At 33.1% G+C, this 16,787-nt stretch overlaps 1 protein-coding gene and 1 pseudogene across 1 annotated transcript in view; both read right to left on the bottom strand.

Annotated features, from left to right (window-relative positions):
- Window positions 1–15,351, bottom strand: part of HORMAD2 (HORMA domain containing 2) — a 74,164-nt gene extending 58,813 nt beyond the window's left edge. Inside the window, exons 1-6 of the mRNA XM_011373335.2 lie at window positions 15,265–15,351; window positions 10,062–10,203; window positions 6,691–6,754; window positions 6,164–6,200; window positions 3,111–3,131; window positions 2,307–2,333 (exon numbers count right to left, since the gene is read on the bottom strand). Of these exons, the coding sequence (XP_011371637.1) occupies window positions 2,307–2,333; window positions 3,111–3,131; window positions 6,164–6,200; window positions 6,691–6,754; window positions 10,062–10,203; window positions 15,265–15,315 (342 nt within the window). The 5' untranslated portion in view covers window positions 15,316–15,351. The remainder of the gene's footprint in view (window positions 1–2,306; window positions 2,334–3,110; window positions 3,132–6,163; window positions 6,201–6,690; window positions 6,755–10,061; window positions 10,204–15,264) is intronic.
- LOC111747458 lies at window positions 930–1,048 on the bottom strand (annotated as a pseudogene).
- Window positions 15,352–16,787: the final 1,436 nt, after the last annotated feature.

A 16,787-nucleotide genomic window follows, 5' to 3' on the forward strand; every position in this document is an offset into this window, starting at 1 on the left:
TCTTTATAGGTCTATTCTGCAGTGAGTTGTGTAAATCTTTCCTTAACATATTTACATTTTGGCTTACACATCTTATTAATACCTCCACACGTTTTGTAGTATATGTCTGTAGAAAAGCTACACTATCCCTCTTCACTTTAGTAACTTTAGTTACTTTTGTCATTTTACTTCTTTCATGAGATAGAGAAACCAGAACAAAACTTCAGGTGCAGAAGAACCACAACTTTGTGCAATAATGCTCAAAACTCTGTTGGCCTTTGGACTAGGTAAGCACATTTTCGATTTAAGACAGAGATTCTCAATTGTGTACCAGGACAGACTCTTCAAAAGAGTGCTTCAAATTTTAATCTATGTGTAAAATGTATTTTTGCTTCAGGTAAATATTAACATTGTTATTGTTTATTTAGCTTTCTTTAGAGGAGGATACACTTCTATGGATATGAGTCAAACAACATGGTGCAATATCAGATAAATTCCAAAGAAAGACTGTGTTTATTATTGTTTTGTGAGTTTATAAAAGAATGAGATTAGGGAGGTAAACAGTTCTATTAGTGTCTTGATGCTAAACATCAACCGTAAAACAGTGTAACCCCATGGATACTTACAGGCACTATGAATATTGCTATACATAGTTATACTGTAATTATTACAGATTTGTTTGGTGTCTTTTTGAGTCTTTTAATACCTTCAGACATGCCACCAAATTTTCTAGTAATCAAAAGTGTGCCATGAGCACAGAAAAGCCAGAGATCACTGCCATAGGGAAGAATCTGTAAGTGTTCAAAACACTTTTTCTGGGTCATGACAGCTCAGAACTAATCATAAAATAAAATATTGTTTTCTTTTTTAGGCGAGGCAACCCTTGGTTAACCTCACAGATTGCAAGGACCTTGTCAGCTTACAATCCCTTATTTTTTAAAAATTTTTTATGCCTACACCACCTGGTCTTCCTAGGTGGTCTCCCATCCAAGTACTATCTGGGCCCGACCCTGCTTAGCTTCTGAAATCAGATGGGATCAGGCTTGTTCAGGGCGGCATGACCATAAACAAAATTTTGTTTTCTAACTTCATTATTATATATATTGCCTGCATCAAAGCTCATTTAATACTTTTTTCCCACTGGGTAAGATTTTTCTGTATTTAAGCCCAATTTGCTTAGCATTTCAGACTAGGAGTTTTACACGCATAAGAAAATATAATAATTTATTGCACTAAGGTAGTGATCGATTTCTTTACAATTTATTAGGGAACTTCTCCTCAGATCTACAGGGGAAAAAAAGCATTTGAAACTACACAAGAGACAAACATAAATAGAGGTAATTTGGGCATTGAGAAATTGCTGTCCATCACTATGTGCCAATAATTTTCTTCCACCTTGCTCAAACAGCTATGTACAATCTTGCCAATCAAGGATGTTAAAGACTAAAAATGCTTAATTTAGTCTTGACTGCCACTAAGATTAAATCCACTGGCTTATAGAAGGAAAACTGAAAGCAAGGAAAAAGGAAAGGGAAGAGGAAAGAAAGCTACGAGGAGAATAAAGAGAATAGAATGAGAAGGAAAAAGGCTTCTCCCTCTATTTCTATGCTACCGCCACAGCTACCATTTGAAGTAGCACAAGTAACTATTATGTGTCCAGGACTATAATATTCACTCTGGGAGACAGAAAACAAGACAAGACTCTTCTCCTCAAGAATTCACAATTTGGTTAGGGAGATAATCTCCATAAATCAGTTGAGGGTGTTAAATTGTGAGGTCCTGCTGGAAAAGGAATTTAGAAAAGGAAGAAATTAGTGTGAACAGAATAGGCAAAGAGACTTTCATGAAATATTAAAACATAAGTGGGCCTTGAGAATGAGTAGGGCTCAAAAAGCAGAGGGAAGACATTTAGAGAGAGAAACAAATAGGTAAAGCTCTGAAAATCTATAAAAAGATCAATAAGACAGGGAGAATTTAGTTGGGAAAAAAAAAAAAATTTAGAATTATGCCATGTCTTCCAAAGGCCACAAACAGAAAGGATTCAGAATCAGTTAAAATAAGTAATAAAATATGGTATTTATATAAGCAGAGATTCTTAATGTTAACATGTTAGGGAATAGAATCGGTTCTACTCAATGCTTTTTTTTTTCAATGCCTCTAAGTAGTTGTAAAAACCTCATAATAAAGAATTGCTGAAGTTTATTAAAAACACACTGAAAGAGCTCACTATGAGTTACTTTGCTAGTAACATAATCTATGGCCTCAACTCAGATAAACATTTTTAAATATAATATACATACACTGCACATTTCTATATGTGTTCTTACCTCAGGTTCCTTGGGATTTGTGTAAAGCTGTTTAAGGAAAAATAAGCAGCATTTAATTTCTGAAACGGAAGATTATTCCTCACAGAATGCATGTTCTAGGTAAAGAATTCAGTTTGTGCTATATTCATTGAGTACTGAGAATTTTATATATATATATATATATATATATACATATATATATATATATATATACACACACACATATATATGTGTGTGTGTATATATACAGATATATCTTAAGATATGTAGTTCAGACTAGAGATAGAATAAGCTCTTATTCTATAACACAGAGTCTTTAGAATAGTCTGTGAATACTGACTATAAGGAAATTGAAAAACAGATATTTATGATTATTGTGACTGAGTTACAAATTCTAAATAATTTTTCGTGGTTTAAAATTTCTTAAATAAATCATATATCTGAAACTCTCAATAGCATCTCCTCATTTTCTTTCTATTCTTACCTACATTCACCATGCTATACTCAGAAGTATACAAAACTTCAAAAAAAGTCTACAAAACTTCAAAAATAAAAATTTCAAGTTTATAAAATAACTCAGATAAAATCCTGATAGCCAATAGATGAAGCAGATAGTATATCGTATATATTTTCCCATGCATTGTAATATACCAAAGATATATATATTTTGTGATCTTTTATAAAAACTTCTAATTCTTTATTCCAAAATGTCATAAGACAGATAAAGGAATTCAAGAGGGCAGAGGGAGAGTACTGTTTTAATGTTTTACTCATCAAACGACAACAAAGTATAGACAGAGTCTTGGTCCTTCAATATTTACTTACTGTAAGTACTGCCATATGTAGCTTCAAGAGAAAAGAAAACTATTGTTATTATATATTACATACTTGCACCTAAGTTGTTATTTTCATTAAAGGCTAATTAAAATGGAATTTCAGAGAGGTTGCAAAAATTTGGGTAGGGAAAAAAATATATTATTCAGAAGACCAGAAAAAGGGATACTAATTATCCATTCATTCAAGTGAGTGCCTATTACATACCCAGGGTTCTGCTGGGGAGGGAGGGATACAAAAAAAGAAAATAACTATCCTTACTCTCTATAAGTTTTATTCTAGTTTGGGAGGCAAAAGATATACAAAATAATTTATTATTACTAAAAATTAAATATGCTACAAGTATTTCAAACAATTGTGCCTTTTGAAACTAATCTACTAAAGTAAAAAATGTAAAGTCTGATATAAATCTATAAAATCTGTGCCTTCCCTACATCTATCTGTTACTAGAAACAGATTCTCCCCGAAAAGTAATAGAATATATAGATATAGAGATAGAGACATAATAAAGCCTATGATAAATCTTAAAAAACTAGAATGCAAATGAGAAAATTTCAGGACCATAATTTCATATCAAATTATTCACCTATTTTGCCGAAAGGACTAAAACTTTAGTGACACTGTGTGGCTATTTTGATTACTGCATACAATTGATTTAAGACTACTTAGTGAACCTCTATTTTATATTATTTAATTAAAGTTCATTCATTCAAAAATAGTCATGGCCCCTGTTCTCAGGGAACATGCAGACCAGCAGAGAAGAAAACAATAAACAAAAAAATTACATAAATATGTGTTAATTGCTATGAAGAAGCAGTACAGGGCGCTTTAAAACATTAAACAGAGGGACAATCTAGGCTGGGGAGGAGGGCTATCAGGGAAGGCCTCCCTGAGGAAGTAAATATTTAGGCTGAGACCTAAAGGATAAATTGCAGTTAGCCAGGTAAAAGGTGTTGGGTAGGGAAAGAAATTTTCCAGGCAAAAAAGAACACTATATACAAAGGTAAAAGGCACTTTACATGCTCTAGAATCCTTATGTGGCTTGAACATGGTGAGCAACGGTGAGAATGATGCTTTGGAAAGGCAGATGGAGACTAGATCATACAGGCCTTGTAGATCATGTGATGGATTCTGAACTTTATTTTTAAAGCCATGGAATATTTTTAGGCTAAAGAATGACATGGTCAGACTCAAGTTTCTAAAAGAATGTAGTGTGAACAGTGGGTTGGAATGGTAGGAGATTGAGAATGGGAATAAGGAGACAATTAGGCTATATAGCCCCCCTTAAGACAGTACATAGTCTTGTTAACTATCCTGTAATCCAGTCCCCACCTTGTTATTTCTTCCTTACGCTTCCTCCTTAATCTTGAAAGCATAAAAGAAACTGCAAAACTGTTATTCTTCTAAGCATTTTAGATTTTGCTTCCTGGAAACTATCATTGGTTTATCTGAAATAAACTCTGATAAAATTTTTCTGTGGGTTTAGATGGTCTTATATCAACAAGTGGCAAAACTGGGATTCACTTAAGACTGTCTGATTCCAAAACTTGAGCTCGTAACTACATTGTACTGCTCCTCAATGATGGACACTCAGGAAGTGTTGCTAAATGAATAGATGAAGGAGAATGAATGAGCACTGTTCAGTATGCTGGTGATGACTTTCTCCCCTTCTCAACCTGTCCAAATACTAAGGGCCTTCAAAGCTCAAAAGCCATTTTCTCTCTCTCAAAGATCTCTTTCTTGCCCCTAACTAGATATAACCCTGTATACAATCAGTATTTTTTCTTTGACATGCATTACTTTCTATTGGGCATTATGGTTCCTTATACTTGTGATAGAGGTGATAGTCAAAATATAATGTGAAAAAAATCAATATTTAACAGCCCAATAAGGCACAGGTAGTGACTAATCAGAAAGGATGTAAACTTAGCCAAGAAGCCCTCCTGGGGCCAGGTTGTTAACCCTTTAGTTGCTAGATTGTGGAATTGTCTGGGGAGATCCCAAAAGAGACAATGGTGGGGTAATGGGAAGGACATTGTGGGGTCATTTGGGGTCTCAGAGAAGCAGCTATTTACCATATCAATAGAGTATTTCAATATTTTAACAACAGATACAGGTGGGCCAATGTGTAACAGCTGATTATCAGCCATGCCTGTGAATATCATATATCTTCTGTCATGGTCTATAAGCTCTTTGAGTGCACAATCTTATATCTGTTCTATTTTTGTATCCCTCACTCCCCCAGGTCAGTGTTGAATAAATCATAAATAATAATTGTATCTCTCACTCCCCCAGGTCAGTGTTGAATAAATCATAAATAATAATTGTTCAGTGAAAAAGGAAATGTATGTGTACAACTAAATAATCCAATGTAAGGCTTATTTACCTGAAGATTTCTTAAAGGAATAGAAATTGAAAAGAAGTAAAAAGAAAATACAGATGGGGAAAGGGGGGAAGCAGTGACAAAAAGTTCATTTATATATATCTTATCTCTTCAACTAGGACTAGAGCCTCTAAGTTTTACACCCTTCATAGCTGTCTTGGGCAGTGAGAAAGATCCGATGCACTTAAAATTCAAGCTGCATTTCTAAAAAATTTGAGCCACAATACTAGCTATTTTAGGGGAACAGGTTATATACATGCACCATAGTTAACAAAGTAACCAGCACAGAATAAAAACAGATGATTCAAGATCAATTTTTCCTTTTATATCTGCCACTATTTTGACCATATTCAATGGACTGAATGCCAGATTCTTGTCTCCTCTTTCCCACATCCTGTGGATATCTCCCAGTGACTTCAGAGGAAATTCTGTGGTCAAAAAGATATGAGTATGTAAAAGAAAAAACGAGGGTTTCATTTCTAATTAATGTAAATGAAACATCAATGAGACAACAAAGACATAAAAAGAAAACTGGTCCATGAATGCAAATGTAGGCACTGGTATATCCTTAAAACACAACAACAAAATAAAGGCTAAACTATTTTTTTAAGAGATAAAAGATTAGTCTTTGATTCTAGTATAAATTTTAAAACATTCTTACGTATTTCTTTTCCAAAGCATCAAAACAACCTTGAATCCTGTCAAGAAATAAATGTTTGATGTCAACTAGATGCAAAGCCAAAACGAATTCCAAGTACAGAATTAATTTATGTTTTTTGTTTTGAAGTACATTAAATTGATAATCATTTACCTTTCCCATTTAATTAATTTTTTAAACTTCAAATATCATTTAACATGTTGATAGAACTTTATAAATAATAGATAAGCAATTTTGAGGTAAAGAATCACCTTTTCTTTTCGGCTCCCATAATGTTTAGGACATTAACATGCACATGAGTAATCAGGTTTTGATTGATATTTTTCTTCCTTTATACAAGTCCATTCACTTCAAAAACAAAACTAAATCAGTACCTTAAAATAATATTGAATAATGGCTACAAATTTCTATGAAATTATTAAAAGAAAGAAAGAAAGTTTTAAGGAAATGTTACCAAATAAAGTATTATGGGTAATTTCAGCCACGAAATTATGGGTAATTTCAACTTTTATAAAATTTCAATTACTTACCATTTGATAATATGCAGTGACCCAGGACATTTTTTATCTTCTCGGAGGATTTTTAAACTGAGGTCTACAAAAATAGAAACATAGTCTATTTTCATCTACTAAATGACTGTGTACTAAAATTATCCATGCTAAATAACGGTATTCCTTTAACTATTTTCTTTATATAACTTAGTTTTATAGCTTATAAAAGCATTTTGAATCTCTAAATACCACCTTTAAAAATCCTACATTGATAATTAGCTTAGTTCCTATTTTGATTATAGTTTTGCAGTCTCTCCTTATACAGTGTAGTGAAGGGAAGCAGAATATGCTATCTCAGAATGTGCAACTTTAGCATATGGATTATCTGGTTCACAGTAACCAAGACCCAGCTGACTCAAGGAAAACTTTTACCTCTCCTTTAACTGACTAAAAAATTTAAATGTGGAGTATGGCCCAAAAAGAGAGCTATTACCAGAGATAACTTCTTATCTAAAAGACTTAACTGCACAAGGCAAACATCTGATTACCAAACACCTGTGTCTCTTATCTTCCTGTGAATTGCCCTCTTCCCCTTTGAATCCCCCAGGCCCTTATCCCATTCCTTAGCTCAGGATGGCATAAAAGCCTGAATTGCCTGAATGCCTTTGGCTTCAATTGTATGGGTCTCCTGTATGCGCAAAGTTAAATTTATTTTTCTTTCGTTAATGTTTCATGTCAACTTAATTACTAGAAAAACCCAAAGAACCTAGAAGGAAAAATTTTCCTTCCCAACAGTAGCACAATGACTTGGTTGCAAAATCAATTTGTGTCATTTCTTTGCTTTTGTTGAATTCTAGGTAATCATAAGGTAGTATTGAGACCATCACCATTTAACCAATTTAAAATATACACCTCAATCTCAAGTCACTTCTCTGATATTTCTCTTCTTCTCAGTAAAAAACAAAAATAAAAATTTTTACATGAATTATTCTTAAATATTAATTTCCATCTGAAATTCAACTACCTTACTGTAGTTAGGTTTGGACGATAAAGAGGCTCTGTAATAAATCTGAAAAGTCAAGTGACCAAAAGTAACCTCACAGGGTGATCTGATCATAAATTCCTAACTAGGCAGGTTATAGTAGGTAGTTTCCCCTCAGGCATATAACTGCGTTAGTAAAAGGTTTATTTTTACCTTAATCCAAGCCTTGTCCATTGTTCTTGCGTATTTAGGTTAACACACCTTTGAAATGCCAGAGTAATCCTCTTTTTCAGACCCCTAGGAGGCCTAACCATCCTCAAGAGTAGTTAATTATCCTGTAATCCAATCATAGAGATTTCCCTGCCTGGCTTTCTCCCACCTTCACGTAATCTTCCTTATATTTCCTCCGTAATTTCAAATGTATAAAAGAAACTGCAAAACTGTTATTCTCTGGAACATTTGAGATCTTGTTTCCCAGCATGTTGTCAGTTTGGCTCAGATAAACTCAATAATTCTCTACAGGTTTGGATGTTCTTATGTTGACATAGGGAAGAATAGAAAATCATATTAAAAGAGCTTGGGTTTTGATCAGTCCAAAATCAATCACTGATTCATGTACGACTTTGCACAAGTCATTTCACCTTTACATTTTCTCTTATCCTAAAATTGATGTCATCTCTACTTATATTGAAGGATATTAAAAGTATTCTATATTGGTATAACATTTAGAGACTACAAAAAAGAGTGACATAGGAGTATTGAGTATTTTTAAGTACTAACATTGAGTGGGAGACATATAACTTCCATTAAAAGTGTCACAAAAAATAAAGCTATAGGAATGGCATTACCCACCATGCCTAGGGTAGCAATTGGCACACAATAAGTGTTTAATTATGTTAAAGAAAAACCACGCCCAAAATGGCATCAATGTGTTAAAAGCCCATGATACAAACCCAGATTTAATACCTGATTTTACTGCAGTTTCAAACTCTCTCAGAAATGTTATGTTAATCAACCAGTATGAAATCCTCTGGTCAGGCACCAGTGATCTGCCACTGCAGGCCCTCTCCATCCCCCAACAGAAAGAAGAGGCAATGATAAAAACCTTTCCCATTCTCTTATCCCAAAGAAAATATGTCCTGGCCCAAAAGTAACCCATTCTTTTCTTTGTTAATAGTTTCCTTGTTCAACCCTTCTTCTTATAAAAAGCTTCCATTTTGTACAACCTTTCAGAATGCCCTTCCAGTTGCTAGACGGAATGTTGCCCAATTCATAAATTACTTAATAAAGCCAATTAGATCTTCAAATTTACTAGGTTGAATTTTGCATTTTAATAATTAACTACCCAAAGCATGTCTTTTTCCTATTCTATGTTCTAAACAAAAGGAGAAACTGAAACTATGTGCTATATATAAACACATTCACTATTACAGATTTATATCCAATAAACCAAAAAAAGGACATAATACAAACTAGATTGTCATAATTGCAAATATCAAGTTTTTGTGTTTAAAGCCTACATGCATTTCACTGATGTTCATGTAGAGTCAAATGTTGTTTAAGAAAATTAAATTGGAATGAGGCCAAGGTATATCATTAAATATAGATGTGAGAAATTTAAAGTAAAGTTAAATTTTAAAAAATAACTTCTTACAAGGAAACTTGTAGCTCTCTATATTTTCCAAATGGTAGTTTCCAGTTTAGTGACAATTCAGCAAGAGTTTCTGAATTATTATTATAATCCAGATTTTTAAACAAATAATAAGATTTTGAAAAATTGAAGAGTCCTAGGTACATTTTTTTTTTTAATACAAGAGGAGGAAAGGAACCAGAAACAGCTTGTAATATAAAGAAATGAGATCATAAGTTTATGGACATAAGAAACAAAAGGAAGGAAATTAGAAGACCTGGCAATTACGAAAAGACTTGAGCTGATAATAGAATAATAATTGTCTAAATATCCACGCTAATCAACAAATGAGTTTGGCCTGAGTATTCATTCTTTCCCAGCATATTTGCATATGTGTGTTAATATGTTTCACCTAGCTCCATTAAACTTCCTCAATGCCAAAGTATAATTCAAAGAACGAATTCAATTGAGATGCAAAATAGCACAAATCTACAGCACCCAAACAGATTTTGATCTGGCTGCTGCTTTTATACCTATAGTTTAGAAATACTGGGCTTGTTTACACAGATTTCTTTTCTCCTCAGTCTGTCATTTGATATCTAGCCAGGAACTAATGGTTCCTATAAGTAAAACCACTAAACGTGATGAAATCAAAATGGAAAATGAATTAGCAAATTGATCTTGAAGAACAGGCCCATGACTTTGAATGAGCATGTTCTGTGAGAGATTAAAGGTTTACTCTTGCCAAATACAGAAAAGGGCTACAACAGCCAAAGTAACCATTTAGTTAAACTTTACCATCCAAATGGCGTTCTCCATAAGAGCTCTCTGGAAACAGGCCCCTTAAATATGTTATGCATGAGATGGAAGTAGCGAAAAGTTTCTTCACCATTATCAGTGACTCATGCTCATTAGTAATTTGGGATGGGAAAACTGTTTCCTGGAAAAAAAACAAAGATGAAAACGATTAGTATTCTTTAACATAGTCAGTCCATCATGCCATTACCACAGACATGATGGAAAGATTTCTCAGGACTTCAAATCTGATACCTTTATAGGTAATCAAAAGGAAACAGGCTTTGAATATTGCTTAAATTAGGTTTCCACAGGTAATGCAGAAAAGAAAGTTAGTTATCCAAGTAATTCAAGACTAATACAACTTATTTCAAAATAATCTATGGATCTGAGGCAAAACTGGAGTTTTACTATAATTATATAATCTCCTTTCCTTTACACACTTCTCAGAACCAACTGCAATCTGTCTTTTACCTCATCCATTCTATACTATCATCTCCAAAGCACATCCTATCATTGACCTCTTCTTGGTCCTAGTGCTATGTAACTTCTCTGCAGTGCTTGACACTTGGCTACACTCTCCCTCCTCTCTCTCAGCTACCATAATACTATTTTATTTTGGTTTTTCACCTATCCCTCCATATCTATCTCAATCTCTTTTATTTTTTCCAGTTTTTCTGCCTTTTAAATGTTGGTCTCAGCCCAGGATTCTGCCTTCAGTCTTTCTCTCTTTTCATAGCTCTTTTTTCTTGGATAATCTCATCTAGTCTCACTGCTTCAGCCACAGCCTATACAGAGACTTTGAGTACTCATTTCTGTTCTGAGCCCCACTTCCACATTTTTATTTTCTGGACATCTACACCTAGACCATTCTGTAGACCCTCAAACTCAGTTTATCTCTATTACTTATGACCAAAATCTGATCCCAAATTTCATCTCAGACAAATGAATTGGCATCACTCCAATCATTTAGGGTAGAAGTAGAGTCATCTTTGCTTTCTCTCTCTCTTTCATACCCATATCCAATCACTCACTTCTATGAATTCTCTCTAAAGAGTTCTCAAATCTGTTTTCTCCTTCTCCTTCTCACTGCCACTGTCTGGGCTCAGGACATATTCACTTCCCCCCTTTATTACTGCAATAGCCCCTGATCTCTCTGCCAACAGTTCCTTTCATTCAACCTATTCTTCATATTGCCATCAGTAACTTTAAAGAATACAAATCTTATCACAACACTTCCAATGTTCATACAGGATAGAGTCCAAGTACCTTAGTGGAGCATTTGAAAACTATCTAAATCTTATCCTTGCCTAGCTCTCCTGCCTCATTTCGCACCCCCTCCTCTCTACCCTTACTCCCTTATTCTCTCCTACCCTCTAGCCATGTGGAAATACCATCTACTGTTCTGCTTCTATGTATTTCCATACCTTTGTGCTTTGCTTAAGCTAGAGTTCTGCATAACATTGAGGTTCTATAAGATGTCAGATAGTGTTCCATAAAAAATATCAATGCTAATAATAGTTTCCTTCTAAAGTTTATGTATATATGTATCTATGTGTGTGTGACATATTAAACAATTTATACTGTTGTTCTCAAAAGACTGGACAGTTTTCCTTAAGAAATAGTGTGCCACATTAGGAATGTCATAAGAGTGACAGATACATGAATTTTACTTCAGTATGTAAGAAGTGTCTACCAACTAACAGTCATTTTGCATACAGAGTATTTGCTGATAGTTTGTTTTATATCTTGAGTTATTATTTCAACATGTTTGTCATATCATTTAATGTTTTTTGTGTACATATATTAACATAAAAATTAAAATATGATCATTTTTGTCAATTAATTAGTAATGAGATTGCTTTTTGCTGTCTTTTTTAATCTAAACACAAAATGTGTCTCATGAACTCCAGCTGGTGTTGTGTCAATAGATTATAATTTTAAAGTATTTTCCAAATATTAATAAATTAAACTATATTAAACTTAAGAACTTCTGTTCAGTAATACACTATTAAGAGCAAAGAATCAACTCAAGAGTAGGAGAAGATAGTTTAATACATATGTCTGCCAAAAGACTCATATCCAGGATTTATAAAGAACACCTAAAATTCACTAAGAAAAAGACAATGGAAAAGGAAAATGGGCAAAATAATTGAACAGACCTTTCATGAAAGAGAATATCCAAATGGCCAATAAACAATGAAAAAGTACTCAAACTTCTTCAGGGAAGTCCATATTAAAATCACAGTGAGGTAACACTACACACCCACCAAAATAGCTAAAACTTAAAAATTAAAAAATACCAAATGTTAACAAGGATATATAGGAGTGTAAATGAGTACAGCCTCTTTGGAAAATTGCTTAGTGGTCATCTACTAAAGCTAAATACACACATATCCTATGACCCATATTCCACTCATTCGATAGATATGCATACATATGTTCACTAAATAGTCCCAAACTGGAAACTACCCAAATGTCCATCAGCAAGAGAATGGATAAACAAATTATGGTATATTCCCACAATGGAATACTATTCAAGCAATGAGAATGAATGATCTACAACTATACTTAACAATATAGATGACTCTCACACATAAAGCTGAACAACAACAAAAACAGATACAAATAAGTACTACTGTATGATTTGATTTAATTAAAGTACAAAAGAAAGTGAAACTAATCTATGCTGTTAGAAGTCACGATGGTAGGTCTTTGATTACCTTATTGAAATTCAGGGGTCTTTTACTCTACTGCACTGTTTCAACTGTTGAAGTTTTAATAATTCCGTTACTTAAATATGACTTTAGATGAAAGAGAACTCTTCAAAAGCATTTTTATATCTAGATCTCATTCTAGAATGTCTTTGGGACATTCTAGACATAATTTTGCTATATAAGCTTGCTTCTTCTTTAGTATACTATGTAGTGGCAAAATCAGTTCACCTTTTTGTCAAACCAGATTATATTCAGTTGTTAAAAAGGTATATGATAAAATTACTACTCTTACATGTATGCTAGGAACTTTGGCCGGGGGGGGGGGCGCGGGGGCGAGATTAATATGGATCTTAAAAACCAAGCAAAGAAATTTATGTTTTAATCTACAATCAATGGAAAGTCAGTAGGTTTGATCAGGTGAGAGAGTAAAACAATTGCTTTAAGAATATTACGCAGAAGTAGGAAAAATTGAAGCTGAAGGAATTAGGTGTGTATGTGTGTGTGTATGTGTAAAATTTTAGAGAAAATTGCTCTTTGATTTTTGTACCCATAAATCTTGAGAAATTAAGGTTCTTTTCAGTAATTGGTTAATAGCTGGCATGGCATACATATATAGTAACTTATTGAAAATATGCCAAAACTTAGAGGCAATACTTGAGTAATAATCATTTGTAAGATTAAATAACCTGAAAGTATAAAGACGTTTACTTTAAATATAGAATCTAAAAGCCCATTTGTAGTCATGAATACCAATGGTTAGAAAAGCCTCTAGAGTTCTGTTACTTCTCTAGACTCCAGGGATTTTTTTTCTCAGCTCAGCTGGTCTAATACTTTAAGGACTATTATTGTTGTTTTTATAAATGTCTAATACATGAAACTACTATGGCTTGATAATAAAAAACACTATGAAAAATTATTTTAATAAGATAGTGTGCTAATGGCATGAGATGTTTGACAGCTTAGCTGTCAAGTTATGTGACCTAAGGCAAGTTACTTTACTTCTCTGGGCTTCAGTTTCCTCCTTATTGCAAGGTTTAATTGAAATAATAATATAAAGCCCTGACACAGTGCCCAGCACATGGTAAGAGCTGAATAAATGTTAGCTTCTATAGTTATTATTATTGTTAAGTATTAAATAGCAAAATCGTACAGTCACTTAATATTTACTGGGAGAAGTAGCTCATGCAGTCTAAACTGCAAAGATTTGTTTATATCAAAAGTTCGATTTATTAACTTACAGTGAAAAATAACTACCAAGCTGATTACAATTCATATATCCAGATCAGCATTTCCACTTCCAGGAAAGAAGCACACTTAGAAAACTAAATGAGATCAAGAGCCTGCTTAGTGAGTATACTGAATTCGAGCCAGAAAGATGACTGCTTTCTCTCTGCCCAAATTCTCCTCAGCCTCAATCTTTCAAACTTCTGCTATAGCTTAATATTCCTTAAACAATAATTTTATTCACTCTCCTAATAAAACTTGCTGACTTCCATTGATTGCAGAATAAAGTATAAATTTCTTAGCCTGGCTTTTATGATCCATATTATTTTGTCCTCAAAGTTCCTATTCAATTTTATTTCCTGCTTCTGTTCAACCAGATGACACTCCATGCCACTAAAATTGGGCTCTTTGTTATTTTCTGAAACATGCAATGCTTATTTCTTATTCTGAGCCAAGGCATATGCTAGGTTTTTTTCATGGAATTCTCTCTCCTCTATCCAAACCATTTTCATTTTTCAAGGTCCACTTTAAGTCCCATCTCCTTCATGAGAAATATACCAACCATTTCTACAGAAAATCTCTAAATTCCTATAATTTGTATTGCTTTACTCTTTTTCAAATATATGTAATGTATATATATGACTTTGTATGTTGACTTAACTCTTGCAAATCTTAATTTAACCAGATGATAAATTTGTGGAAGATGAAGATTCTTTTTTTATTCTTTCAGAGGATAACACAGTATTACATACATATTATGTAATATTGATCTTTCAATGAATAAATAAATGATTCATTAATGAATATCATGGGACAAGATAAACTGGAGCAGGTAAACCCAGCAAGGTTGCCTAGCCTTGGCACATTTCCCCAGGGTCACAGCATCCAAGTTTTTCTCAGTGCTCTCTCCGTTGGTTCTTATAATTACATCATGTTGTACATTATAAGTTTCCTAATTGCTTTGGGAAGTGAATGTCTAACAAAGAACCATTCTCTTTAAACATCTTTTTTTTTATTCATTTTACCCTAGAAAATCTAAATATAGAAATATGAAACAAGCATCCAGTAAGTTATTTTGTAGGGATCTATTCTAATTTTCTGAACATCCTCAGTCCATTAGGCAGTTAAAATGTAGACATACTCTGTCAGAATATTATGTGCCAATTAACTGATAAAACTACTATTTTAAAAAAACACCAAAGATTGAAGTCATGATTCTGAACTAACTACATAGTAATTGATTTTCTTTAATTCTGAATAAATACCTTAGATGCCTTGTGAATTCTGATGGCGTGAGAGAGTTGAGCAGTGGCCATTATAGTAATATTCAGGATTCTTTAACAAGTCTAACCTGTAAAAAAAAAAATTTAATTAGAGATCTGCCTAACATAATTCTTATTGTGAATTTTCCAAAGAAAAACTATATATTAGCATCTGACTATATTCTTTGGTAAATTAGTTTAATAAACATTTTTATCTCCACTAACAATTTTCTATAAATTTGGCATAAAGTCTCTATATTAGTTTTTCCAACCACCCAATTAAAATTTAAGTTGACTACTTGTTCCCAAATACATTTGGAGAAAAAAATAAATTGAAAATCACCTAATGATTCAGTGATATGTTTTACTCATCCTTGTTATTCCCTCAGATCATAACAGTGCTTTATATGTAGCAGCAGCTCAAAAATATTTCTTGAATTAACTTCACGTTAATTGATTTTCAAAGTCAACTCAAAAGTTAATATTTATACTTTACACCTATTAGGATGGCTATTCAAAAAAAAAAAAGGGAAAATAACAAGCATTGGAGAGGATGTAGAGAAATTGGAACCCTGTACACTGCTGGTGGGAATGTAAAATGGTGCAGCTGCTGTGAAAACAGTATGGCAGTTTCTCAGAAAGTTAAACAATACTATATTATCCAGTAATTTCACTTCTAGGTATATACCCAAAAGTATTGAAAGCAAGGATTCAAACAGATTCTGTACATCAATGTTCACAGCAGTACTATTTACAATAGCCAAAAAGTGGAAACAATCTAAATGCCCTTGAGTAGTTGAATGGATTTTTTAAATATGGTATATATAATGGAAAATTATTCAGCTTTAAAAAGGAATGAAATTCTGATACATGCTGCAACATGAATAAAATTATGCTATGTGAAATAAGCCAGACACAAAAGGAAGAATACTACATGATTCCACTTATGAGGAAAATAGTCAAATTCATAGAGACAGAAAGTAAAATAAAGGTTACTAGGGGCTAAAGGGTGGAAAGAATAGGGAGTTAAATAGGTACATAGTTCTATTCAGCATAATGAAAATTTTCTAGAAATGTATAGTAGTAATGGTTGCACAACACTGTGAATGACCTTAGTGCCACTGAATTATACACTTGAGAATGGTAAATTTTATGTCATGTACATTTTGCCATAATAAAAAATATTAATGTTTAAAATAGTTTTCCTTTCCATTGCTTCGCTAGCATTAAAAAAAAAAAAGCGCATTTCCCTTTTTTTTTTTTCAAAGGCCTTAATTTAATTTAAATCGTGGCTTCTTTTCAAGGTTTTATAGAGTTACCAAAATATTTGTAAAATAATCCATTTAAAGACCTTCCATTCTGGATCACCCAGGATAGCCGGTGACCTATGTGTGGTCTAGATAAATGCAAGATTATGGAAGATTTTGTAAATAAAAGAGGGCAGAATTATTTGAGGCCACAAGGTGGTGACAGAGATTATACACAGTTAATATTCGACTTCTCTCAAATTACTTCTTCAGAGCAGC

Source organism: Pteropus vampyrus, unplaced genomic scaffold (assembly GCF_000151845.1).
Source record: "Pteropus vampyrus isolate Shadow unplaced genomic scaffold, Pvam_2.0 Scaffold223, whole genome shotgun sequence".
Lineage (NCBI taxonomy): Eukaryota > Metazoa > Chordata > Mammalia > Chiroptera > Pteropodidae > Pteropus > Pteropus vampyrus.